This window comes from Poecilia formosa, unplaced genomic scaffold, assembly GCF_000485575.1.
Source record: "Poecilia formosa unplaced genomic scaffold, Poecilia_formosa-5.1.2 Scaffold158, whole genome shotgun sequence".
Lineage (NCBI taxonomy): Eukaryota > Metazoa > Chordata > Actinopteri > Cyprinodontiformes > Poeciliidae > Poecilia > Poecilia formosa.
Window position 1 is genome coordinate 65099 of NW_006800097.1, and position 26224 is coordinate 91322.

At 34.7% G+C, this 26224-nt stretch overlaps 3 protein-coding genes across 5 annotated transcripts in view; 2 read left to right on the forward strand and 1 right to left on the reverse strand.

The window, feature by feature from the left end:
• Positions 1 to 180: 180 nt before the first annotated feature.
• On the reverse strand, positions 181 to 7235 carry tapbp.1 (TAP binding protein (tapasin), tandem duplicate 1). 2 transcript variants are annotated; one of them, XM_007564291.2, is made up of 8 exons: positions 6973 to 7235; positions 5478 to 5669; positions 4531 to 4779; positions 3450 to 3809; positions 2612 to 2935; positions 1003 to 1098; positions 853 to 881; positions 181 to 748 (listed from the first exon to the last, which is right to left on the reverse strand). In XM_007564291.2, the coding sequence occupies exons 1-8, from the start codon at positions 7031 to 7033 to the stop codon at positions 737 to 739; spliced, it is 1323 nt and encodes a 440-aa protein (XP_007564353.1). In that variant the 5' UTR covers positions 7034 to 7235; the 3' UTR covers positions 181 to 736. The 2 variants fall into 2 exon arrangements, with proteins under 2 accessions (XP_007564353.1, XP_016533022.1); XM_016677536.1 differs by having other exon boundaries at positions 853 to 886; positions 1002 to 1098.
• A 6089-nt stretch (positions 7236 to 13324) lies between these two features.
• LOC107832861 (H-2 class I histocompatibility antigen, Q9 alpha chain) lies at positions 13325 to 20459 on the forward strand. 2 transcript variants are annotated; one of them, XM_007564296.2, is made up of 6 exons: positions 13325 to 13480; positions 15653 to 15919; positions 16427 to 16705; positions 16985 to 17287; positions 17648 to 17761; positions 19488 to 20459. In XM_007564296.2, exons 1-6 carry the CDS (start codon positions 13429 to 13431, stop codon positions 19574 to 19576), a joined length of 1104 nt encoding a protein of 367 aa, XP_007564358.1. In that variant the 5' UTR covers positions 13325 to 13428; the 3' UTR covers positions 19577 to 20459. The 2 variants fall into 2 exon arrangements, with proteins under 2 accessions (XP_007564358.1, XP_007564359.1); XM_007564297.2 differs by having other exon boundaries at positions 17651 to 17761.
• Positions 20460 to 24011: 3552 nt separating this feature from the next.
• The window catches only part of LOC103146390 (major histocompatibility complex class I-related gene protein-like), a 14317-nt gene continuing 12104 nt past the window's right edge, over positions 24012 to 26224 (forward strand). Inside the window, exon 1 of the mRNA XM_007564294.2 lies at positions 24012 to 24123. Coding sequence (XP_007564356.1) covers positions 24033 to 24123 — 91 coding nt within the window. The 5' untranslated portion in view covers positions 24012 to 24032. The remainder of the gene's footprint in view (positions 24124 to 26224) is intronic.

Consider the following 26224-nt stretch of genomic DNA (forward strand, 5'->3'; position numbering starts at 1 on the left):
TTATTTACAGAATGAAAAGTTTTTCATTTTATTTTTGAAATTTTTGTCCTTGTTTAAAACATGATTGTCATTGTGTCTTAAATGAAATGTTGCAAATTCATGACAGCAACATTATCATACACTTTTCTGCATTTAATCTTTAAAGGCTCCACCATGAAAGACTGGAAATTAGACAAGTGGTTGTTTCAAAAAACTTTTATTTCAGAGAAAATGCAGAATTCAAAAACAGTGAAAGTTTCCCTGGATTAAATTGATGAACTCTGCTTGTACAGTATTCTTCATATTTCTTCAATCAGATCAGCCGGTCGGAGCGTCAGCAAGGACCAATAAATTCAACATCATGTTATAAACTGAAGCTAACCTTCAGTGGGTGGCCTTAAATTCACTAAATAAAGCTTGAAAGCATCAACCTAAATTATATTTTCCTTTGTGGCCAATTTCCAGTGTTTGTAACAAACTCAAAAAACAAAGAAGTAATTATGCCAAATATATACATTTCAGTACAAATGTTCAAATATGATGAATTTCCTCATTTTCCCCCAAACAGGAAAGTCATACCACAACACATTAGAAATATACAAGCATTAAATTCTGCACAGATGAAACACCAGGCTGCAGGATGTGAAAAATGAAGGAGAATCTGCATGAAGACGTGGAGCTGCTGCTAAAATCCCAACGAAGGTATGAAAAGTTTCACCAGTCCAACAAATTTCCAATCAGTCGACTTCAGTCATCTTTACTTTTCTTTCTGTAAGGAGAAGAAAAAACATGGTCACACCATGTTTCATAAAAACCTGCTCAGGCATATGGACAAATACACATTTTATAAAAACATGTTCTAAATTTTATTACCTTATCTTCTCCATCAGCTTTATTTGACCCTAAAAGCAGAAAAATATTAAAATATTAATCACCATAAAATTCTGAAACTTTGAATTAAGAACAAATAAAAAGTAAATCTGCTTTTTATTTTATTCAAATAGCAGAAAACTGTTTTCCTACCAGTAAAACTCCATGACACAAACTTGATGAGTCCGTAGAGAACCAGCGCCACGCCGACCATCGCCATGGAGTCCTCGATGGAGGGGCTGCTGAACCCTGAGAAGAATAAAAACACATTTATTTAAATCCAAACTGATTTTCTTATCTGCAAGATGGCAGAGCTCTCCTGTGCCAGGAAGAGGGGCTCCTCATGCTTTTGTATTGATGTTACTTTTATGTATTTATTGTTATTGTTTTTTTTTTTAAGTATTGTTCTAATTGTTGTACTGCAGCCCTGCCCCTGCTTCCTGCTTCCTGGTCTTCTGCTACGGGAGACAAATAAATTATCTTATCTTATCATGTTAATTACATTTTTAAACAGTTTAATTTACTCAGAGAATTGTCTAAATGTTAGTGGATGTTAGTAGTTAGCAGTAATATTTTCTAAAATGTTCCCTGTTCTCAAAAACAAACAGCAGACCTCACATATTATGAAGCCAAACAGAAAAACTGTGTGTAAGCCACGAGATATTAGCTTGTAGAATCGCCTTTAGCAACATTAACTCTGAATAGTTTGTCAGTTTCTAAAGAGATTTTCAGCCTTTTTTCTTTAAAATATGTTTTTAGTTCATATGTACAGCCATAATTTTGAACGACTCTCTTAAGGCCCCAACACAACATTTCAATAAAACTGAGATCTGGGCTTTGACTAGACACATTGGTTCTTTTCATTTTTAGCTGTTTTTTTGCAGATTTGCTCCTGTTTTTTTGGATTTTTGTCCATCTGATGGCTCAGTTTGACCCAATCTTCAGCTTCACCAGACCTGTTGCTGAATGAGCTCTGATCATAATCCCCGATATGAGATGTTAGAGCTGATATTCTCTGTTCTTTTGTTAAATATCTCCATGTCCTTTCTGTCTAAAGGACGCTGATGTAGAAATGTTTTGGTTCAGTCAGATGCAGCGCTGCTAAGTTGTGGGGCCAAATTGTTTTTAAAGAGGAACTTTCTCCTCCAATCCTTCCAAACCCTCCATAATTGCTCAGCTTTTTTCTAGTTGTTTTGTAATGACCTTTAAAACTGAACATTGTAACTCTACCTGATTGAGTTTTGCAACTATGGTTGAATTCATATGAATATCTACTTCATTTAGGAATATGTTTTTTATAAACCTTCCCTGATTGATGAACAGCAACAGTTGCTTCTCTGATGCTTCAACAGAGGTAATAACGCTGCAGAGCATTGATTGTTATTCTAGTCTCAAACTGAAGTGTTAATAAAGAGCAGAAGAACCGTTTTTATCTGATTAAATTACTCAGTACACTCAAAATCTTACCAAATACGTTTGGTCGAGTTTCTAGTGGGAATATTTTAGCACAATTGAAATAAAACAAACTAACACACATGGGAAAAATATTGTTATGAGTGAAATTATCTGCTAATGAAGCTCCTACATTTGATCAATATTAAGGAATTATTGTTATAAAACAAGCTCCTATTTCTGGCTGAAACGTTCCTTGTAAGTCAGTTTTACATAATTTCCAGTGTGTTTAGGTATTTGCACTAGAAGTTGGACAAAAATACTTGGTAAGATGTTTTATTTTAATGTAGGTGTTTCTCCAGGTTTTTACCGATAACGTTGAGGGTCACACTGGCCCGTCGAGTTCCTCCTGCATGAACCGCCACACAGGTGACCTCTCCGCCTCGACCCAGGTCCAGTTTGGACGTGTCCAGGTCCAGCCGGCTGCTCTGGCTGAAGGTGCCGTCCCAGGCCTGCCGGTGTCCCGACATCCTGCCTGATCCCAGAGATCTGGACTTCCCATCGGCTCCTTTAAACTCCCAGCTCAGCTCCAGAGGCAGGGGAGCGAAACCCGAAGCTTCACACTGGAGGTTCAGGGTTTGACCCGGAACAGCGAGGGGCAGCGGGGACGGATGGATGGAGAGAGACGGAGGCTCTGGGTGGAGAGGAGAGGAAAGAGGGGATTATTTAACTGTTTTAAGATTATTTCCACTAGTGCTACCAATCAGTTACGAAATGTAATCACATTATACTCTAGCACTGTGATTAATCATAACTAATCTCTATGCTTAACTTTTAAAGCTTAAATGTAAAAATGCAAGATTTCAAAACTGTAACAAAATCTTACATTGTCTGTCAAAAAACATGGAAATTTCTGATTCTGAAAAGTAAAAACTTTGCAAGAAAAACATCTGAAAATTTTAATTAATCTCAGAAACTTTCTTTAGAAAAGGCCCTAAAACGCTGTGGCATGTTTGTGACTCTGCATTGTTGAGCAAAGTACAGGACCGTGTAACACGCTGTTTTAAACTAGGTGACCCTCAAATGGCTTTTCAAAATAGGTAATGTGATTAATCTGCATTATCTAACATTAACTCATTAAACTTTTTAGACTAATTACATGCATTAACAGTCCTAATCTCTACTCACTGTCCAGGTGTTTCCCTCACCTACGATCTCCAGCTCCATCGCCACCTGAGCCAGCAGGTAGGGCAGGTAAATGGTGCAGATGTAGGTCCCAGAGTGTCGGACCTTGGCCTCCTCCAGAACCAGGGAGGCGTTTCCTCTCTCATGCAGAGCCTCAAAGTCCAGAAACGCTCCGGTCTCATGAGTATCAGCCAGGCGGTCCAACTTCCCGTCGTAAGCCAGAACCAGCCGGCCGTCCCCTCTGGTCTGGTACCGCCACTCCACCGCAAAACCCGATTCAGACAGAGGAGTGGACGGGTCGACCCAGAAGCTGCAGTCCAGAGTGACCGGTTCCCCGAGTCTGGACTTGGCTGACATGGTTCTGCTGGTGATGCTCAGGATGACTGAGGAAACAAGAAGCTCAGATGAATCAGACAGCAGGGGGCGCTGCCACAGGGTGAGGGGGTCAGAAGGAGGGAGGGAGGAGACAGCCACTCAGTTTGTATCACATTGTTACTAAATGTCAATAGATGATAGGAATGCTCATTTTGTTTTGCTACAACAGCCAATAATTATTATTTTTGTTGATTGTTTCAAGTTTATTTTACATGGGACATTACATGTTAATTAGCAATTACATGAAATACATGAGGTCATAGCCAAGTGGCTAATTTCATCTCTAGTCCCACTGGCAGGTTGGTGAATGTGATGTTTAATAATGATAATAAAAAGTAGCTTCAGATCACTGCACAAAAACCTTCATAAAGGAGAAAAAGGGGTCATCAAACAGTTGTTTGCTAATTTTAGTCTATAGTGGTTCAATAATTTTCACTTTAAGTTAATAAATAAGCCGAACAGAGTTAGCATAACTGGGTTAAAAATAGAATTGAATACAGTCAAGCTACGCTAAGCTAAACAGGCTAACTGTGTGACTAAAAAAATTGTTTACAGATGCTAAACAGATCCATGTGTTTTGTTTGGTTGAATAAATAGTTTTGTTTTTGAAGTTTTTACCCACTGCAGTGCATTTAGATGATATCATTTTATTTTAGCCCCCTTCTACAGTTTGTTCCCCCCTAACAATAAAAACGTAGACACGTCCCTGCTGATGAGGAAACTGGTTACCGTCGTGTTCTTTAGTTCCTGTTGGGGCTCTGGAGATGGTGGAGACGCCGATCTGCTGGTTCAGGCCCTGGAAGGAGGATGAGAACCAGTCGGCCTGCAGGTAGACGGGGCTGAGGGCCGATTCTGTCAGGGAGGCGACCCAGTTCAGGCTGGACGGCTGCGGCAGGAACGGGTTGATCTCACACTGCGGCTTCTGGATGGAGCCTCTGGGGGGGTTGAGAGAGGCGTGGCAGAGGTTGGCAGAGGGGTCTGAGGGGAAAAGACTCAGGGTTAACGAAAAGGAGATGAAAATCTGCTCAGAACATTCTGGTTTCATCTCAGTGAGAAGATATTCTTTTTAGTTTTTGAAAAACTAAATAAATAAATCAAAAGTATTTCATAAGGATCCTTTTGATAAGTGTAACTTATAGTACAGGATAATGGCAAAGTGGAACAAAACTGACACATGGTGTGGAATGAAATTTGTAATCAGAACCTCAGAAATGTTTTTCTTTGCAAAACAAATCCATGATATAATCATTTGGATTTAGATCTGGGCTTTGACTAGGCTATTCTAACATCTAAACCATTTATTGTCGCTCTGGTTTCCTGCTAGAAATGGAACCTAAAACTGTCATTTCAAGTCTTTTCCAGTAATTAGCAGGTTTTCTTCTTGGATTTAGCAGAACACACTTCTGATTTTTGCAGAAATATGGAGAATAAATATTAAATTTATGTTGCAGACAGTGATGCTCAGGATGGTGTGTAGTCATTTAATGACTCTTGGGAATAATTATAATCATGAAGAATAACAGCACATCTCCCAGAAATATAGTCACCTTTCTCTAAGGTTCATGCAATTTCGCAATTTCAGAACATTTGTTATTTATGCACAAAACATAATCAGGAAGATGATGAAACCAAACAGATATTTGTTCCCAATATCTTTGGATTCATGTTGAACTGACCTGTTATAACATAAACTCTGTTGGGGTCGATGTCAGACGGATCACGCTGACTTCCTGTGACATCACTCTGTTTGTCGGTCCTGATGTGAAGCAGAGATTTCTCCTGCGTTGTGGCTCCTGTCAGTCCTCCTCCTCTGCCTGGTTTCTCCTGAACGAACCAGCACTCCATCACTGGGCAGCTGCAGCTGCAGCCTTCACACAATTAGATTTCATAATGTTACTCTCAATGAGTTAAGACACTGCTAAAATAAAAATGTTTTAAAGGACCTAGAACTACGATTTGTAGCTTTTTAATTTTAGCAAAAAAGGGGGTCAAGTTGATCAAAATCTTCATATTTAAATCAAGAAAAGAAAGACTACACAAGAAAAAAAACTTTTGGGTTGGCCTTTGGAGAGTTCAGAACTAGATCTGACGTTGGCTTAAAATGACTGTGGACTTTAGATCAGCTCACAGTTCTGATGAAGTTCTGCCAGGTAGATTAGGTAAATATTGACAAGATGCTAAATGCTGAAATTAAGTCAAAAGAAGCACCAATAAAGGATTATTGGTGCATACAAACTTAAGCAACCATGCTGTTACATCTCTCAGCTTTAAAAATACACACACACACACACACACATATATATATATATATATATATATATATATATATATATATATATATATATATATATATATATATATATTTTTATTATTTCAAGGTCTTGAAAGTGCAAATCTTTGTTTACATTTTATTAGTTGGTTGATAAATAAAATCTTTGGTAGACCAGTCAATAGATGAACTGAAGGTTAATAGCTGTTAGAGGCAGTCCCTGGGAGAAAACTGTAATGAAATATATTGTCAGTTATAAATGTATCCCTAGCAATAAAAGCTGATCTTCAAAGAGAAAAGTAAAAGTGTAATTCTCTCCAGGCCAAAAACGTTTGATTTATTAACTTCTATTTTTACACTTCCCAAGTCCAGCTAGGCTGTCCTGCTTTTCCTGTTGAATATTTAATATAATATTTAATGTTTATTGTAATGTTTCTTTATAAATCTACAAAATAATTCTAATGACTTTAGCTTTAACTGAACAGATAAGGGGATATTTTTGGCAGTAATCGACGTTAAACGCAGCAAACCAGACGTCATTCATAAGTACCCAATTTTACGTATTAGTTACATTTAAAGCAAAGAGCGAACTCCAGAGTCAGTCATTTTAGGCTTGTACAATTTTTGGGAGTGTTAGGCTTAATTCGGCAAACATATGGATCTTTGATATTAAACATGAATGCGTTGGTCATTTTATTAATTTTGGGATGCTTTGCATTTGATGCAAACTGAGCGGTTCTGCATTACTTAGAATAAAGTGAAGTCAGCCTAAACTCGGTTTTTAATGGAATCAATATGTTAGCCATGACATAGTGTCCAGTTACTGCATCCACAGACGTACTTCATGTTTCCTGAAATTCATCAGGTCAGTAAACCAGAAGAAAATACATTGTTTAGCTTACCTTGGATAAAGCCGATGAAGGCAATAATAGACAGTTTATAAATGGTAGAAAAATCCGTCATGGTTGACCCCTTTTTCTTTGCTCTCTGGTCTCCTTATTTACAACCAACACACGGAGAAAAGTACATTAAATGGCTGGTTTTCCCCCTGAAAACCCAGCAGCAGCATTTTTTACTTTCGCTTTCACTGTCAACGTCAGCTAGCTTGGAAAAATGTTACATTATTAAAATGAATTGCTTAAAATTTAAATTAAAAATTATTTTAATGAAAAAATTAAGCAGACAACAGATTAAGAGAAAAATAAAATGTAGCAACACCGACTTTTAAGTTGATAATTCCATAATGACATGAAGTAGTTTTAAAACGCCACCAGTAGAGGGCGACGTTCCCCCACTGTAAGTGTGTGGTAGACTCAGCTTTGGCCGCGTTCCGTACCTTTTTCCATCATAACTCTTTAATTCCTTAGCTTGCTGTTGTGCAATTACCCTGGGAAAAATCTAATTTTATTTCAATTTATTTTCGTCTACATGTGTACAAATGCTGTTTATACTGTTGCGCATTTTATTTAGAAGCGAGATATTAGGATGATGAGAAACGAGAGGGAACAAGCCATCCGGAATGGAATCCAGCCTGAGCGAACTGAGGTGAAATAAGGACAAGAGAAACAGAAACAATGGGAAATTCTTAATTATTTCTGAGGATGAAAATACGATAATCACTTCGTTTAACTTTTAAATACAATACAACATATTTCTACATGCAGATTTGTGTTTCTGCTAATGTTTTTGTTTATTTTCATATCTTTCATATATATCTTCAAGAAATACCTGTAACACGTAAAGGTACACATTAATCCAGAAAATGTACATTAAAAATGATAACGTAAGTATATTGATGCAAAGTATAAAATATAACGTGCAATACTTTACATTGCAATAATTTTGGTAAATTTTAAGCATCTGGTTGCTGTTATCCGTTTTCATTATGGCTGGAGTTTTTATGATGTTTTTATGTGCTTTGTTTCTGTCATTGCTGGGGAAATGTGGCTTAACAAGGCAGACAACAAACTTCTCTTTCCTGGCAAAGGTCAATCAGATAGTTACCAAGGTGACGAATACTTCCTGTTTTGTGTGCCAACATTTACATGAATCATTTTGCCTTTATAGAAAAACAAAACCTAACAGAGATCATCTAGTTTCCCAGAATGAAGCCTATAGGATGTTCCCAGGCAGCCCTGATGGTGGCGCTATAACACAGCCAGTAACCGTGATCAGTTAATGCTTGAATATGAGTTAATGTGCCATTATGTTTCTATAACCGTAGCTTTTGCTAGTCATGTCAGGTCAGTTGTTCTGCTGCATACCAGAGAAGCTGCATCAATATTTTCAAAGAAAAAAGGTTTTAGTTTTGTTTCATTAGAATTGAAGCAGCTTCATTGTGGCTCACTGATCTGAGAAATATAGGATCTGTTTTTATTTTAGAAAATAAAGCCTTAAAGTTTTATTTTCAAGAGTGCTTATCTTTAGATGCCATGTGAACTTTAAGATTAAGATTTTTCTTTATACTATAAAGGCTGTTTGTCTTTTAAAAGTACAGGAATGTCACGAGTCAGAGGCGTTTGCCTGTACGCCATTTTAAAACAGATTGTAGCGAGACACAAAATGGCAACAAGCTGCAGCACCTTGATCACCTGTTACATCATATTTCCTTGTCTGAATCATGCCAGGTATTCTGTGTTCAGGAGCAAAACAACAAAACTTCATTATGAACTATGTTTTTTTTTTAATGTTTTATCTGATTAAATTTAAATTTACTTTAAGAAACATTCTTAAGAAACAAAATGTTTGTCATAAACAGGAAAATGTGTCACATGCTTTGTTTTGGAAACAAGACTTTATACTGACAGTAACTCAATAAATCTGTCATTTTGGCAGGGTGTAATTTGAGCAGCTCCATAAAACAAATTAAATCCTGAATGTGTCTTTATGAACGAACACATGGTGTTAGAAGCAGATAGACTAAATGAAATAAGAAATTAATAAAAATGTTATTGTTAGCATCTCTTTTTCTAGGATTCATCACTGATATGTGTACATTTAAAAGGTAAAGTTCACAGTGGGAGCTGATTGCCATCTTTGTTCTTGTTTTAGTGTGTAGTTAGAGAATAATTAGTGTCTAAGTTTGCTTATATCTTGTGCTGGCTTTAGTTACTGTTGCTTCAGACCTTGTGGTAGATAATGTCATTCTTATTTAGTGGCTTAACATAGTTTAATAGTTTAGGTTTAGGTTAATTGTGAATGATTTTAAAACTTTAGCTTCTTTGTTGGACCCAGTTCCTACCAGAATATTTCAGGAAGGGTTCCCTTTAATTAGTGCTCAGACTTTAGATATGATTATGATGATTACATGAATGGATGCAACAGTCTTTTGAGTTGCTGTAAATAAACCTTTATATTAGTCTGACACTCCAGTTTGTTCATGTAAAGTAAATGTTTTCTTGATACTCCAGGGTTGTAAAAGTAAGTCAGCATAGGATACATTTCCACTGTTATGGTCATAGTGCTCATCTATCCATAAGTCATCAAAAATCCAATCAGTAAAATAGCCTAAAGATATAAAAACCTGGATGACTTTTCAGTTTTTGCTTGTAAACTCAAACAAGACAGAAATCGTTATCTTTGGTCCAGAGTACTTGAAGAAAAAAGCTCTTGGTTGGTTTCCTGTAGAAATAAAATAAAGAACTTTGATTGTAAATTTTACCAAGACATTTTATGTAAATCCCATATTTAACAGGTTTCTATGGTTTCCTTTTTCTATTTATGGAATATTGTCAAAATTACAAATATCCTGTCTATCCCATGCTTTTGTAACTTCAAGACTGGACTAATAAAAGTACTCTCGGATGTTGGATCAGTGGTTCTGTATTTTTTGAGTGTTTCAAACATCCTGCAGGTTGCTGCAGATAATGCAGATCAGTTTCTACAGGTTTCCTTTTCACCACACACAGGCTCAGTATGAGAGATTGATTAATAACTCGGTGCAAAACACTTTCTCTGCCACTACTTGCTTGTTGAGAATGAGAGCTGCAATGAAATGTTTCTGACTATTCTGTCTGTATAGTTGGAATAAATTAACAACATATTTTTCAATATACGGTAAATTGTGTATTTTTGTGTAATAAGGGGCCTTGAGATGACGCTTATTATGAATTGGCTCTTAATAAATAAGTTGGATTAAAAACCAAACAATCCCTGACAGAGTGAGGAAGCAAGATAAGAGCTTAAACAGACAGAAAACCAGCTCAGACTCAGCTGTGCAACATTAACTTTGTCTAGAATGACCAGGCAACGATGATTCTAATCAATAAAGTTATTGATACTTGATGAAAGTTTAACATGTAGATATAATTTCTCTTAAAACATCAGCCAGGAGTTAAAGTTGAGGTGCAAATGGGTTTTCCAATTGGACAGTGACCTGAAGCAAAGTGGCTCAGGGATAACATAGTCAGTGTTTTGGTGTGATCATTACAAAGTCCTGGTCTTCATCCTATTGAAAAAATTTATGGGCAAAACTGAAAAGGCGTGTAGGATCCAGACAGCCTAGAAACATGACTCAGCTCCACCAGGTCTGTCATTAGGAATGGGCCAGAACTCCTGCCAGCTACTGTGAGAAGCTTATGGAAGAAAATCAAAACATTTGATCCAATTCATACCGTTTAAGGGTGATGGAACCAAATACTAATGATTAAAACTTTTGACTTTGAAGAAAGTAATAAAAATTGCCTTAAAAATTTACTCGCTCATTGTTCTGGCATTTAGCAAATAGAAAAAAATTCTGTTGTCCTAATTGACCTAAAATGGGAAAAGTTTATTCTGATTTCATGTCAGACACTTTTTATATAGTGGATGTAAACTTTTGATTTCAACTGTAACTAAAAAAAACGTTATTTAAATAAAATTATGAAATGCTCATAAATTAATAAGTGCTTGTTTCGTCTTATATTCATACTGAAAAGCATGAATATCAGACAGTGTTATATTTCATATCTCAAACAGTGTCCTGTCATATTTATTAAGGAGGCTTAATTAATTATCATTGACTTTAAAAGTCATAATTTGAATTAATCTCAAGAACATCCAGACATATTTCTAATATTTAATCTTGTGTTTAAGTCAGGCAAAATTAAATACAAAAACCCTGTCACTCATCAACAAAGTTTGTTTTATTTCCCACAAACTACTACTTTTTTCTATGTTTATTATTGTTATTATTTTAGATCGTATTATCACTATCTAATATATTGAGACATGCCATAAGTTAATTTATTTAGAAAGTTCGAAAGTATTTTTGAGTTATTAGCTTATTTAGGTATTTTTGGTTACTGATGTTAACATGCCTGACGTGCCAAATGACACAAAAAGGCAAAAATTGCAAAGAAATAAAGCAAAAATGAAACACGGAGGGTTGAAATTGCAAAAATGATTTTCTTAATTTGCATCTTATCTTGTTTTCAGTCTTTCTTAACTGATAGGGAAGGGGAGAAATTAAGAAATTTTATACAATATTTTTATATTGAGACCAGGCAAGTAATTTGCATTTGATACTTTAATTTTCTTTTTTTTTTTAAATCTCCTGAACTGAACAGTATAAAATCAGGTTCCATCTTTCCACTGAGGTTGATCTGACAATGTAAACTGAATTTACTTTCATTTTTGGGTTGACGCTGTTGAACCCAGTTACAAGGGGACGGTCTGGCTCCCTTGTAAAACCAAAGTCCAGGTACACACCTGCCCTTCCTCTTTATTATCAGTCTCTTCACTCGGAAGGAAAATCAAGAAGCTTTAAAATGGATCTATAAAAGCCAACATGGCCAAAAAAAAAAAAACAATCTTAATTTTTCTGATTCTAGTGTTGGTGAATCATATCATGGTAATCTGTATTTAGGAGCAAAACAAAACACAAAGCTGTATTGTGAACCATGTTTTTAAAAATTGCCCTATGTGATAAAATTTACATTTGATGAAAGAACATTTACTAAAAAATCTTACATCTTCACAATTAAAAGGAAAACGTGTCGCATGCCTTGTTTAGGAAACAAGACTATACTGATTGTAATTTATTAAATCTCTAATTTCGGCAGAGTGTAATTTGAGCAGCTCCATAAAACATAAAATCCTGCATGTCTTTGTTAGAGTGGTCCTTAGAGCCTGGATCAAGTTGGAGACTTGAGGCAGAAGAAAGGTGCAGACCCAAACAAAACAAACAAAAAAAAAAAAAAAGAAACAAACAAAAAAGCTGCAGTTTTTTGTTTCTATATAGTCCTTTATATAAAGGACTTTAAAGGAGACTTTTAAGGACAAAGTTAAGTCGCTCTTAACACAGAATGACTTTTTATCTGCCAGGTATTCTTATAGGTCCAGAAGACTTTCTGATGACTTGCAGACAGACCTTCTTATCATTTCCTGATGGAGCCTCTATAACGCCACAAGCATTTAAACAACAAAAGTCACAGCTTAGAGTTATCAACTTCTGTAAAAATGTAGTGATAATTTTTTTTTATATTTCTTTTCACCGTGTTTTTAAGCTCGTGATTCTCAGAAAAAAGTTAATCTAATAGATAAAGTTTGATCATGTCACATTTAAATATATCTAGAAATCATTTGATTATGAAAAAGGATACAACTGTCATGATGGCCTGATTGGACACCATTCAGTCCTGAAATAACTCTTCAGAAGCCACAACTTATGTAAAGATAAAAGCAGCAAAAATGATTAAATGCTAGTAAACTAATTTGTGCTTGTTTCTTTGATGGAGACAAGACAGTGGTCATATTAAATATCAAACTCAGTGCGTTTTTGTTTTTTTTCTTCTAGAATTTTTTGTGCTGCTCACTTGAAACACTTTGCTGTGGATATATTTTCATCAGCTTTTCAAAGGTTCTTACAACCTATTCCTTTTTTTCTTTGTTTATTATTATTATTATGGTAAGTTTATTTGGTATTATCAATAAGTAATATATCATGACATTTCTTGAATGAAAATGAATAAATCTACAACTTTTCTTTAATCTTTCTTAACATAAAATAACAATCAATAAATGGATATTTCAGAATTTTTACACTTTTTCTCTTTACATTGAAACCACGCAAATATTTTTGATATTTATTTATTTCAGCTATCACCTGAACCGATTACAAAAAACAGTCCACCTAAATTTAATCAGGTTCCATCTTTCCCTTAAGGTCGATCTAACAACAGAGTACTTTCATTTTCGTCAATTAACCTCTCTATCGCTATAGGTGACGTTTAGCTATAACTGAGCTCTCATTGGTTCAGATAAAAGCTGAACTCCAGGTACACACCTGTTCCTCTGCGATGTTTTCCAGAGTCTCTCACACGGAAGAAGACTCGAGAAGCTTCAGACAGAATCTAAACATGTAAAGCGAGATTGGCGAAATGACGACCTTAATCCTTCTGCTTTTATCTGGGATACCAGCGGCTTTAACAGGTGAGTTAGAACATACGGCTTTAAAAATTAGTCTTATTATAACAACTTTGTGTACAGTTTATGGTATTAAGTCCCGAGTGCAAAACATTTTACTTACTAACTTAAAAGATAATTCTCTAAAAATAACCAAATGGATGGCCTATTAAGACTTCATTTTATTTGTCGTTATGTGAAATTATATCATTATTATTTGACATTGTATATCTGAGTTCCTTATACCAAAAATGGCAGCAATTTATAGCAGTGTTGTTACCTATGGGTTAGGCTACGCGTAAAATGGGCGCTTGTGTGTTTATCAGGTTTACACCACAGTTCAATAAATATTCTGGATAGAGTTTGTTAAAATACTGAAACCTGTTTGCATCCACAAACCTTGATGCTTATTGTTTAATATTTACTTCTTCTATAATAGCGTTTCTTCTACCGTTGCTTTGGAACTTTCTCAGCCAAAATAAATTAAAGCACTCAATGTAACGAATAATAATTAATCGGTTTTATATTTTCTTTAATATTCATTTAGTTTACATGCAATTTTTCAAAGCACAGAGTCTTCCTGCTGACTTTTTTCTCACTTTTTTCCTGTCCTACTCTTTTCTCTTTGGATAACCAAACAAACTGATTATTCAGTGTCTCTTAAGAAAAACATACTATACTTGTCATTGGCTCATCATATGTAGGCTACCCTGTACATAAAAAAAAAGTTTTCTGTGATTATTTTTCACATCTAGCCTGCACTCACTTGTCAACTTTAGACAAGATGATATTAGTACATAATATACCAAGTGAATATGCCAAGTGAAATAATTTATGGACTGCTGCATTCTGTAACGATTAAGTTAAACAAGTGCAACGTAAAATCCCTGCAAACACAAAACAGCAACAATAACATCTAAAAGCTCAAAGATGAGTCGAAACATGTTTGACACATGTTTGAATCAAATGTTTTTGAGTCAAAGTCATGTTTGAGTCGATGGGGACAGATATTCTAATATTTTCTGTAGTATTTCTGTTTTATTTGCTCCTTCTGCACTTCTGATACTCTTACACAGACTTCCACCTTGGCAGACCTGCTGCAGGATGGTGACAGGTGTTTAATGTGCCATAAAACTTTGGTGCAGGCGTTTTGATGTTAGTCTAGTGACGAACAAGACAATTGTATTATAATAATTAAGAAAACTTACCATACAACTACTACAACTGGGGATTTTTAAAAACTAAAAAGCTGATAGACTACCAGAATTGGATCAATGTTTTGTTCAGAACCTGTAGCAAATAAATATTTAGCATCAAAGCACATATCAGAACATATCTGTGTGTAGAGGTTTATGGGATTGTTTGTGTGAATATTAATTGCACATTGTGAAACATGTTGCTAGCTTGTTGTCCTGGAAGGATTCTGACATTAGTTTAACTTTTATTATTGGACTTACACATGAAAAACTGAGACCCACAACATAAAGTTGGTTTCAACTTGATTATTTTAGCCATCCGTTATTGCAGCAGTTTATCTGAATCAGAGTTAAGGTATTCTGTGCTAGTTGATTCATTTGCTGTTTAAATAATAACATTGTATAAATGTCCTCTTGCCCAGCTTCTATTTCCTTGTAAGCATACAAAATTATGTTCAACAAAGACTCAAGAGAGACACTTCAACAGGTTGTTTTCAGGGGTGAAATATGTTCTGACTTTCACATATAGAAAGGTTTACTGTTGATTCAGTATAAATTATGGAAAAATGTTTTATTTGGTAAATTCTGGGATTCTGGTCTGAATCCTAATAAGTATTAAGACTCCTAATATCTGAAAATGAAAAGTATATTGAAACTGAACTAATCACTATTTAGCAGATATTCAACATTTTGAAAAGTTAGATACATTTTTAGTGAGCTCATGTTGCTGCTAGATTAGTTAGTTTAAAGCCTCTTATCAGTCATGATCATACAGGTGTCATCATGGACCCGTTGATTTACATGTAAGTGTTTTGAGGGCGACAGTTGAGGGGTTAAAAAGATGCATTTTTAGGCCGATAAATAATCAAAATATCAAAAACTAGGTGTATGTTCTATATTTTCTCAAATGTTACCTGATGGAACCTGATACCATGGGTCTATATTAGGTATGAGTGATAATATAGTAATTATACAATATTCAGAAATGTGCTTTTTCTTACAGTGACCCACTCTCTGAGGTATTTCTACACAGCATCTTCAGGAGTACCAAGCTTCCCATCATACGTGTCTGTTGGATTTGTGAATGATGTTCAGATAAGTTACTGTGACAGCAACATCAACAAAAACATTCCTAAACAGGATTGGATGAATAATGTGAGTTCAGAACATCCAAATTACTGGGAGGAGGAAACTCTGACATGTCGGGAAAAACAGAAAATCTTCAAAAAAAACATTAACATTGCAAAGCAACGCTTCAACCACACTGGAGGTTTGTTCATACTTTACTTCGCACATAATACATATTTTTCAAACATTGCTTATTGTCAAATTTCCGATGCGGCTTTTCACACAGTGGTGTCAGTGATTATTTTACACATCGTTAGTTCTTGTGCATATAAAGTTATTTACTTGTTTCTAATCCAGTACATTTCAGCCCAGTGAATAGTCTTGCTGTATGTTACTCTGTAAAATGAAGTCTAGATCTTAGAAAACTGTTTTCATTTATATTCATATATAAAAACCTATATAATTAAATATTTGAAACACAAATCAAAGTGTTTCAGTATTTGTTGTGGTTCTCTCATTGAAACTTATGAACACATGGTAAACTGTCCATGTTTTTCAGCTGACATAAATACAAACTTTATTTGTTCAAATGATTCTGTTTGTTTTCGATAGGGCAGTCTATTACACTAAAATCATCTTATTTGGGAGGAACTAATGGATTGTGTTTTTAACATTCTGATGCTGATGAAACTCTGTCTCTGTGTCTCAGGAGTTCACGTCTTCCAGCAGATGTATGGCTGTGATTGGGATGATGAGACTGGAGAGGTCAGAGGTTATGATCAGATAGGTTATGATGGAGAGGATTTGATCATACTGGACCCATGGACACATCAATGGATCGCTCCAAAACCACAAGCTGACATCACCATACAAAAGTGGGATCATGATGGAGATGCTTTAGAACTTGAGAAGTCCTACTTAACTCAGACATGTGCTGAGTGGCTGCAGAAATATGTGAACTATGGGAGGAGCTCCATGATGAGAACAGGTATTACAAAGTTTTACATAGTTTTAATATTCACAAATTTTGTGTGAAATTTGTATTGAATAAAAATCACTATCACAGTTTCCATGCAACTTTTGGCCTTTTTTAACCTGTTTTTATTGCATTGTTCTGGCAGTCATTAACTTTTCCCTTCCACATTAGATGACCTCATTAAGAAATAAACTAATTAACCTTTTTCTGTAATTTGTATAAATTAGTTACAAACAATTGTAATTTATAATTATAAAAAAACTAAAAATGTTTGCTTTAAATATTCTCCAGATCTTCCTTCAGTTTCTTTCCTCCAGAAGTCGCCCTCCTCTGTGGTCAGTTGCCTCGCTACAGGTTTCTACCCCAACGGAGCTGAAATGTTCTGGAGGAAAGATGGAGAGGAGATTCATTGGGGTGTTGGTAAAGGAGAAATCCTCCCCAACAATGATGGGACCTTCCAGATGAGCGTTTATATCGATCTGTCATCTGTTCCACCTGAAGACTGGCCCAAGTACGAATGTGTGTTTCAGCTCTCTGGAGTCAATGCAGACGTCATCCATAGACCTGAAAAAACAAGAATCTTGACCAATAAATGTAAGTAACTGTATAAAATGCCAGTTTTATTTATTGGTAAATACTTGCTGATTAAAATGTTCTGTCTGCCTTGCTTGTGTTTTTCAATCAACATTCAGTTTTAGGGCTTAGAATCAGAAGCTTTATTTTCCTGCAATCAGTATATAAACCTGTGCCATAATATGATTTTCTGGATTTTTGCAATATTATTGAATTAGCCATTCATGATTATAGTAGCTGAAATAAAATGCATTGAAGCACAGAAACCAGAAAAAAGCAAAAGGAACAAAGTTAAAACTAGTCAAGGTGTTTAGAAAAACTGTGAAAAAATATAAGAAAAAACCTCTGAATCTACATGAGTGTGACCTGGTTTGTCTTCAGCAGCAAACACCGGCTACGTGAAGATCCCTGTTGGAGCTTTGGCTACCCTTGGTGTCATCAGTGTGATTGGTTTAATTGGTTTGGTTGGAATCTTTCTTTACAAGAAGTATAAAGGTGAGAGTCTGCTACTTTGCCTTCCTTTTTTGGTATTTTGTTGACCTTTAAATAGAAATAGACCTGATTTAAACTTTAATATTTATATATCTATATATTATTTAGGCAAATGATATATAGATCTAATCTAAGGCAAAACGATGTATGTTTTGAATAGAATAGGTTTAGTCCAAGTAAGACTTCTTGCTCTAAAAGTGGCTTGACTTAGGTCCATAAAAAAAATTAAGTAATGAAAAAACTTCAGAAAACTTAAACAACGACAGCTTTATTTTATTCAGTACACATGAATTTCATCCTTTTTTATTTTAGTTGTGGTATTTGGTGCAGACAATCAGTAATTTTGTTTATTTGGGAACCAAAATTTGAGAGAAGAGTGGTAAATATGATGAGATAACATTTATTCTGTAGTGGAAGATGTAAATATTAATTTCAGTCTAAAGCATCAAACATTCAAGCTGTACAGGCTATTCATTACTGGATATCACCAGAGATTAACTTCAGTTCATTCTCATAAAAGTACAAAAGTCAGTCAATTAGAATACCCCGAGTTGCTGCCTAGTGGGTTACTCGGAACAAGCGGTGGTGAAGTGTGTGACAGGTATAGTGGAGATACATGCAGGTAGACAGACCACAACAGGTTGTATTCCAGGAATGCAGATAATGCTTACAAAACTCAAGTGTAGCTTTAAGAACGAACTGCAAAATAAATTTTCTCCATACCACCCTGTTGCAACAAATCAGGGGCAGAGTTCTTCCCCTTCCTCTCCACCTCATGCTTCTCCCTTCCTCCCCACACATGCACATCATCCTCCTGCCCAACTCAACTTCATCCCATGCTCACCTTCTCTTTTTCTTAATAAAAGTAAAAAATTTTATACATACACAATTCATCAGCTACAACACAGTTTTAGGCTGGTGTTTACAATCTTGTTACTAAAGTTAAAAGCAGAAAATTAGGAGAGATGGGGAAATAAAGGAAGACAGTAAGTATGTATAATTGGACAAAAGAGGAAAAGTATCAGATATGCATAGGAACACACTGCCTGATTTTCACTGAAAAATTTTGCAACTTTTTGATATTCTTAAGGCAGTCTTTGGTTGACTTCTCTCCATTTGCTGCCCTGAGGAACCACAGACCATCAATTAAAGCTCAGGACAAGAGATTTTCTTTCACCTCTAACATTTTGTTCTAATTGATTGTGAGAGGACCTATTATAACAGTGTCTGTTTCAGTGCCTTGTATGCATGATGCTAGCCTGGTAAAAAACCAGTTTCCTGCACTATGCATTGCTTTGTCCATGCAGTCTGGGCTCTCGGCTACTGAGAAGCGATTGCTTACTGGAGGTGTGGACTCTGTTCAAGTTTTAAATGTTGCCCAGTCACTAATATTTGGCCGTAATGCCTGTAATGCACCAGTTCAACACTAAGAAGCTTACTGGTAATTGGCTGGGCTGTAAACAACCGTACTCCACTGTAAAAAGGTGGATTTTGATGTTAATTATTTGTGGCCAAATAAGTGTGGCCAACATGGACTGAATGACTTCATTAATTTCCTCTGCTACCATTGATAAATCTGCAGGCAAAAACTACAATTCTAAAACATATCTAATATGCAGATTAGCACAGGAAGACGATGGCCAGGTTAGCATGATGCAAACAGTGTATGACATAGGTACATGGAAAACTTGTATAAATAACATTTCTGCCCTTTTAACTGTCTCAACAGCAAAAAGAAAACTACCAAACGAAGACTTTGAACACCAATATCTAAAGGCAGCAAACTCAGCCTTTTCCCAAGTTCCTCGATTTCGTTAAAGCAGCAGATGTACATATTCAATTAGTTGTTTTATGTTGTTTCAAATATTATTTCTGTATGAGATTTTGAGAATAGGTTAATCTCTTTTGCTTTTTGATTTATAGTAAAATCCAATCAAGATCTAAGAATAAAAAAATATTTTTGCCATAGTAATGTCAGGATGGACTTGATGCTGTTTTCCTGTTGACTCAGCAGACATTTCAAACTAAAACTTTAAGGTTTAAAAACATAATAAAACATACAGTCTGCAAATGGTTGTTAATTCACTAAGTTTTTCTATTTGTTTTCATTTTCCAACAGTTGATCTTTTGACTTAATGGCTTTTTTGGGGTGTTAATTTTTTTTCTATAATATGTATTTCATATTAAAATAAATGAATACATATAATAAATGAATATACCTATAAATAAATGAATATACCTATATATAGGAATAAAATCTTGAATTAGACTTGGAGCTTCTTTTGCTTCTTTTTGTTTATTTGTTCAGTTTCATACTGTGACCTATGTGAGTTCTGAAAATACTGAATAATTGCTGATTGTTTTTGAAATCAATAAAATTATTTAAAAATTAATAAATCATAAATGTTACATTTATGATTCATCTTAGCAGAGCAAATATCTCTGCAACATCTGTTGAAAATATTCTGTTGCCACTTTAGAAAATAGAGATATGTACAGTGGGTATGGAAAGTATTCAGATGCTCTTTCTTGATTCTGTGGGTGGTGGTGCATGGCCGTTCTTAGTTGGTGGAGTGATTTGTCTGGTTAATTCCGATAACAAACGAGACTGTGGCATGCTAACTAGTTACACAGCCCCCGTGCGGTCGGCGTCCAACTTCTTAGAGGGACAAGTGGCTTTCAGCCACACGAGATTGAGCAATAACAGGTCTGATTTTGCAGACCTGCTGCGCATATGGGTACTGGCGCGAGATTTACACCTTCTCAAGGGCCAGTGAGAGCTCACCAGACCCCGCCAGAACTGCAACGCTTTCCAGGGCACAAGCCCCTCTATCAGGGCGAACCCCATTCCAGGGCGCCCTGCCCTTCACAAAGAAAAGGGAACTCTTCCTGGGGCTCGCTCCCACCAGCTTCTCCAGGTAACAACCCTCCACAACCTCAGCCTCCACTGGAGAACCAGGAATTACCAGGGCACCAGCCGAATCTGCGTACCCACACTTAAGCAACCTTCCACAAACTACACAACCAGTGTGCAAAGAGCTGCTTCCAGGAAATGAAGACAAGAAGAAGATCTCCTGTTTTCAGAGCGTTACAGGAAGACTATTACGAAGGAGATGGCTGACATAATCAAAGCAAAAAATGTTACTGTTGAAAGAACCTATCTTCTTAAGTTAAAGAATAAGTAATTCTGTTTTAGTTTTTCAATCAGCATTTCAGAGTAACAATATACTGACCAGACGTTAAACCCTCTGTTATCTTAGAACAAGTTATCTTTTGTTTTATTCCAATGTACAAAGGGTTTGTTCTACAGTTATGATGGTAGTTATAAGTAGTCCAGTGTGTTTCACTTCATTTGAGGTAAGACTTAATATCAATAACTCTGTTAGCATTGCATTTGACACTGTAATACTAAATTACATCTTTATAATTGTTGCTACTAGTTTCAATTTACTTGAGGTAATAGTTAATATTAATGACACTGTAATAACACTTAATGACATATTCATAACTGGTGCTACTTGTTCCACTTTAGTTAATGTAAAATAAATTGTTAATGAGTCTGTTATTAAATCATTTGACCGTGTAATAAAGCTTAGTGAAATCTTTATTGCTTGTCCTACTTGTTTTGCTTTATTTCAGGGAGTGGAAATATTAATCATTGTTTTATTAAAGCTTTTGCTAGTGTAATAATTAAATCATTATGACTAGTATTATGACACATTTATGTTAGATCATTATTTCTTGGTTAATGTCAAGTTGTCATAACAAAGACATTTTGAATAATGTCAACTTTGTATTAAAAGTGTCATAATTTACCGAATGACACTTTATGACAACAGTCATAAATATTCATGAAGACTTATTGATGTTCATGACAGGTGTTATGTCATGTTTATGACAGCGTCATGACAGTCTTATTCAACCCCCTTCAAATAAAGTGTTACCAATTAATAACTGCTAGATGATGTTGAGACAAGAAAAAAAAATTGATGCCAGTATTGTTTTGGTTCCCACAAGCTACAATTTTTTCTTTCCCACTGTTTCTTTTTTATAAATTTTTATAAATTAATTTTTATATTCCTATTTTTAGAATTGGATATTACCTTAATATCTGTAACATGCATAATTGCATATAAAATATGGATAGAACTTCAAAGAAGTTCCTTTGAAAGGGGAAATTCATATTTCCAACTCTTCTTCCTGTTTTTTTGCCAGACTCTCTTTAGAAGGGAAGAGGAGGTTCAACTTGTTATAAGAATTTAGAAATAAAATGGCTAAAATAAGCATTTATTTATTTTCTCCTGGTTTTGCAGGGAATACAAAGCACAATAGCAGGTGAGTCAGAATATATAAATCTGTTTACTCTAAAAACATGTAATTCTTGGGAAAATTTCTGATGTTTGTTAATATTTAACTCACTTTTTTGGGAAAAATATAATTGAAAGATTCTTTAAGCAGCTAATTTAATATTTATGTAGGGCAGTGGATGGGTTTTATCCAAAATAGAAGCATATTGCTCTGCCACACCAAGTACATTGTATGTAAAATGGGCTCTGACAAGTTTATGAAGATTAGAATGTTGTGTAGTCTTATTCACCCCCCTTCAAATAAAGTGTTACTGAAATGCAAAGTAAATTGGAACATTTTCTCTATTTACTGTTGCTCAAACAGTAAATAGAGAAAATTTTCCAATCTGACCTGGAACCTGGAAAAAAGTAAGCAGGAAAACACATTGTACTACAACACATTTTTGCTTAGCATATTGTTGTCATGATCCATGTTTCTGTGTATTTATTTTTAGAGTTTTTTGTCTTCAGTTTGCTCCCTGTGTGTCTGTCTCTGCGTCTTCCCCGTTGATTGTTTCCTAGGTGTGTCTCATTCCCTTGATTACCCGTGTGTATTTAAACCCACCTGTTGTCTTTGTCTCTTGTTGGATCCTTGTCATTTGTTACCTGTTCCTTCGTGCCGTCAGTTGCTCCTCCGTGCTGTTCCCCGTTGTTCCATACTTGGATTAATATCATTAAATTCATCATTTTTCACCTATCTCCTGGGTCCGCCTGCTTTCATCCTCACCACCTCAACCCCTCGTCACGACAATTGTTAGGATTTTTGTGTTATCATTTTTACATTTATAATATATTACTATATAGACTAATGTAATATTCATTTAGAAGTGTTTGACCTTTTCTGTGAAATTCTGCTCCACACAACATTCTAATCTTCATAAACTTGTCAGAGCCCATTTTACATACAATGTACTTGGTGTGGCAGAGCAATATGCTTCTATTTTGGATAAAACCCATCCACTGCTCTACATAAATATTAAATTAGCTGCTTATAGAATCTTTCACAATTATATTTTTCCCAAAAAAGTGAGCTTAATGAGACATAATTGATATGTATTTAATATGTACTTAGACATATTTAGATTTTTGATTTTTTTTCTGTTTTATTTGGTAATCTGGAGGTATAAATACACTGAAGTGAATGACTTTAATTCATATTTTATAAATTTTACTGTGAAATGTAAGGTATTGTGGATGAATAAAAATTAAATGATAGAAAAATGATAAAGTCAGTTAAGTGAAGCCAAAGCTTTATTCAGTGTGAAATGTTTCCTTCATTCAGTTTTACGGATCCTGGTTCCAAATTAATATTCAACATTTATGTTGTAAGACCAAGCCCGTTTTTTAAGTGCTTTATTGTAAACTCGTATTGTCGCCTATATTTTTGAGTTTGAACTCTAAAAACGAGGAAAAAAAACTTTTTAGAACCTCAGTCTAAATGTGTGATGTGTAAAAACCACTAGAGGGCGCACTTCACCACAGAAACGTACTGTACTCATAAATGAACGCCGTGATAATTATTCAGTATTTTATAGGCCAAATATTAAAGTCAGACGTCTAATAATTAAAACATTCTAACTCAACAAATACAACTAGAAATTCATTCTTTCTTGTTTTACCAGGAAACTGAGACTAAAATGCAACTTAAAGTCCTATCAGTGTTAGAAATAATTAGCAGTAAAATCCGCCAATACTAGGAGAAACATGAAAATCTCTCTAAGGCGCTGAATGCCATCAAAACGCGTCAGTGTCTGAGGTCACCACCTGATACAAAACGCAGAAATAGTTTCAGTTTCGATGACAACCCCTCCAGGGAAATTTAACCTGGATTTAGGTGACGTTACAGACAGATGTTTTTTGTTATTGGTTCATATTCATGTTGACGCCCCTTTTAGATTCTAGATGAGCGAAATGCTCTCAGTCTGTAAATGTGGACAACTGAGTTGGTCCGCAGTTCGATGGTCAAGATGATGAAGTTTGTGTTTTTGATTCTGCTGGGAATCCACAGCACTGCAGCTGGTAAGTTAGAAACATATTTTTACTTTTATCTTGTTTGATTTGAATGGGTTAAATTATTATACATGTGACAATGTACAAATCTAGTAAAGTTCTGGTTTAATGTGTAGACTAATAACCAAACAATTAGCTTAAAAAATTTCCCAAACACATCTTAACATTTAGGCAGTTGATTTAGAAAAAAAAAGCAGATTTAAGGGATTATTTGTTTTCTCTGTGTCATTTACTATTTAGTAGACCTTACATGTTTTACAAAACGATGCAGGGAAGTCGGAAATATATTAACTTGGAGGGGGGGGGGGAATCACTGGTCTAGAGAAATAGGACATTTGAGTAACAATACATCTGTTGTTTAACTTAGGAACATTGCACCCCATGTGATGTCGTACAATTTTTATTTTATTTGCTTATTTATATCTGCAGTGGCAAAGATTTTCTTTCTGTTTCAATATCAACTTATTTTCCACCAGAAAACATACTTAATAAAATCCAAGTTGATTGTGACGTTAATTTTTAACAGTATTACTGTTATTTTTAGAAAATGTTAGAATTTGACTGAAGGTCCTGTTAACATGTCAAGTTTTCTATAAATCTTTCACAAGCTGCTGTCAGTGTGCATCTAGATTATTCCAAATAAAAATAACATTTAGGATGCGCAAACTTAAATATTAGAGGAAACACAAGCTTCAAAAATAATAATGAAAGAAGCCAAAAAATAAAAACTTCTGAAATTGATATGTTTTTAAAATTTAAACTACAATTAAACAGTAGAACCATTTAGTGGCACACTTATATGCAACATATTTATATATCCTAATTTAAGTATCTTTTCATTATTTTATGTAGGTCCATAATTATAATAAGGAAACACAAAGCAAAGCTGTTTAAAAGCAGGATCGTATAAAACTGGGTGCAATAAATATATGACTCATAAAATGTTTTGTGTTCAGTAAATACAACCCTCAAAAATCAGCAAAGCAATTAAAAGCTTTCTGAATCTTTTTTTTAATATTACAATTGAATGTCATTATTATAATTGATAATGTTGCTGTTTGATTAACTTGTAGAAAATGCTTAATTATTTTAATATTTTCCATTTTCATTTAATTAAAAGCTTGACATCTATTTTGTCTGAATTATAGTGATTGTTTTGTATTTATTGATGTTTTAGCCAATAATTTAGACACTTTTTTTTGTAGACTCAATCACGGGGAAGTCTGATAAAAACGAGCTGAGGAAAAAAGGATAGAAAATAAAAAGTGTTTTAGTTTTTACAGATCTCAAGCAGCAAGAAAGAATCGTTATAATATTTTCCCTGATTGCATTCCTAGTATTACTCAGTGGAATAAGTGGAAAAAGAAAAGCAAAAAAAATGCCAGGATAAAGGTAAATCGACAATGTTTTGCTCAGACTAAATTATAAATGATTTCAGTTTTGTGTGTTATTGCATAAAATGACATGACTTCAATAGAGTCTGGGTTCTGCCTTGTGGTGGCGCTCTAACCAGTAAATGGTAATGGTGACAGACAAGAGAAAAACAAGCCATTTTTAGTTTGAACACTGGCTAGTATCTCAGTTCAAACATAAATTGTAAAGTAATTAAGAGCAGAAAATATTGTTGATCATTTATTTTCTGTTTTTGATTAAAATCAATTTAAGCCAATTCACAACAAATGTCTTTGTTGGCGCTACAAAAAATTGTTTGAATACAATCAGACACACATTCCAATTGTTCATGTCAAACTGAATAATTAACTGAGTTTACTACTGTATCTGAAATAGTTTGAAACGTTTGTAAGTAAACTCTGCAGACTGCACACACACATCAAAACACAAACATAATTAATTGTAACTTTTTTAATATAACTGAATAAGTTAAAACTGTTGCTCTGTCAAAAGGCTCCATTTGAACGTGTAGTAGGCCTAAATACATCAAATAAATTTTCACTTACTATAGATGCTTTCTTGTAATGGCAACAGATTTACATATTAATTATATTACAGAATTAACTACTGAAAATTTTAAATATAACTCGATCTTTCATAGTTTACTTTGTTAGATTATTAAACGAGCTGTAAGAATTTTGAGACTAATTTGACTATA

Coding starts and splice junctions, on each gene's coding strand:
- tapbp.1 (XM_016677536.1), bottom strand. CDS start 7,033: ATGACGGATTTTTCTACCATTTATAAACTGTCTATTATTGCCTTCATC. Junction 4,780..5,477: donor CAGAGTTTATGTTATAACAG/GTCAGTTCAACA, acceptor TTTTCCCCTCAG/ACCCCTCTGCCAACCTCTGC. Junction 887..1,001: donor GTGTCATGGAGTTTTACTGG/TAGGAAAACAGT, acceptor TATTTTTCTGCT/TTTAGGGTCAAATAAAGCTG.
- LOC107832861 (XM_007564296.2), top strand. CDS start 13,429: ATGACGACCTTAATCCTTCTGCTTTTATCTGGGATACCAGCGGCTTTA. Junction 13,481..15,652: donor GATACCAGCGGCTTTAACAG/GTGAGTTAGAAC, acceptor TTTTTCTTACAG/TGACCCACTCTCTGAGGTAT. Junction 15,920..16,426: donor ACGCTTCAACCACACTGGAG/GTTTGTTCATAC, acceptor TCTGTGTCTCAG/GAGTTCACGTCTTCCAGCAG.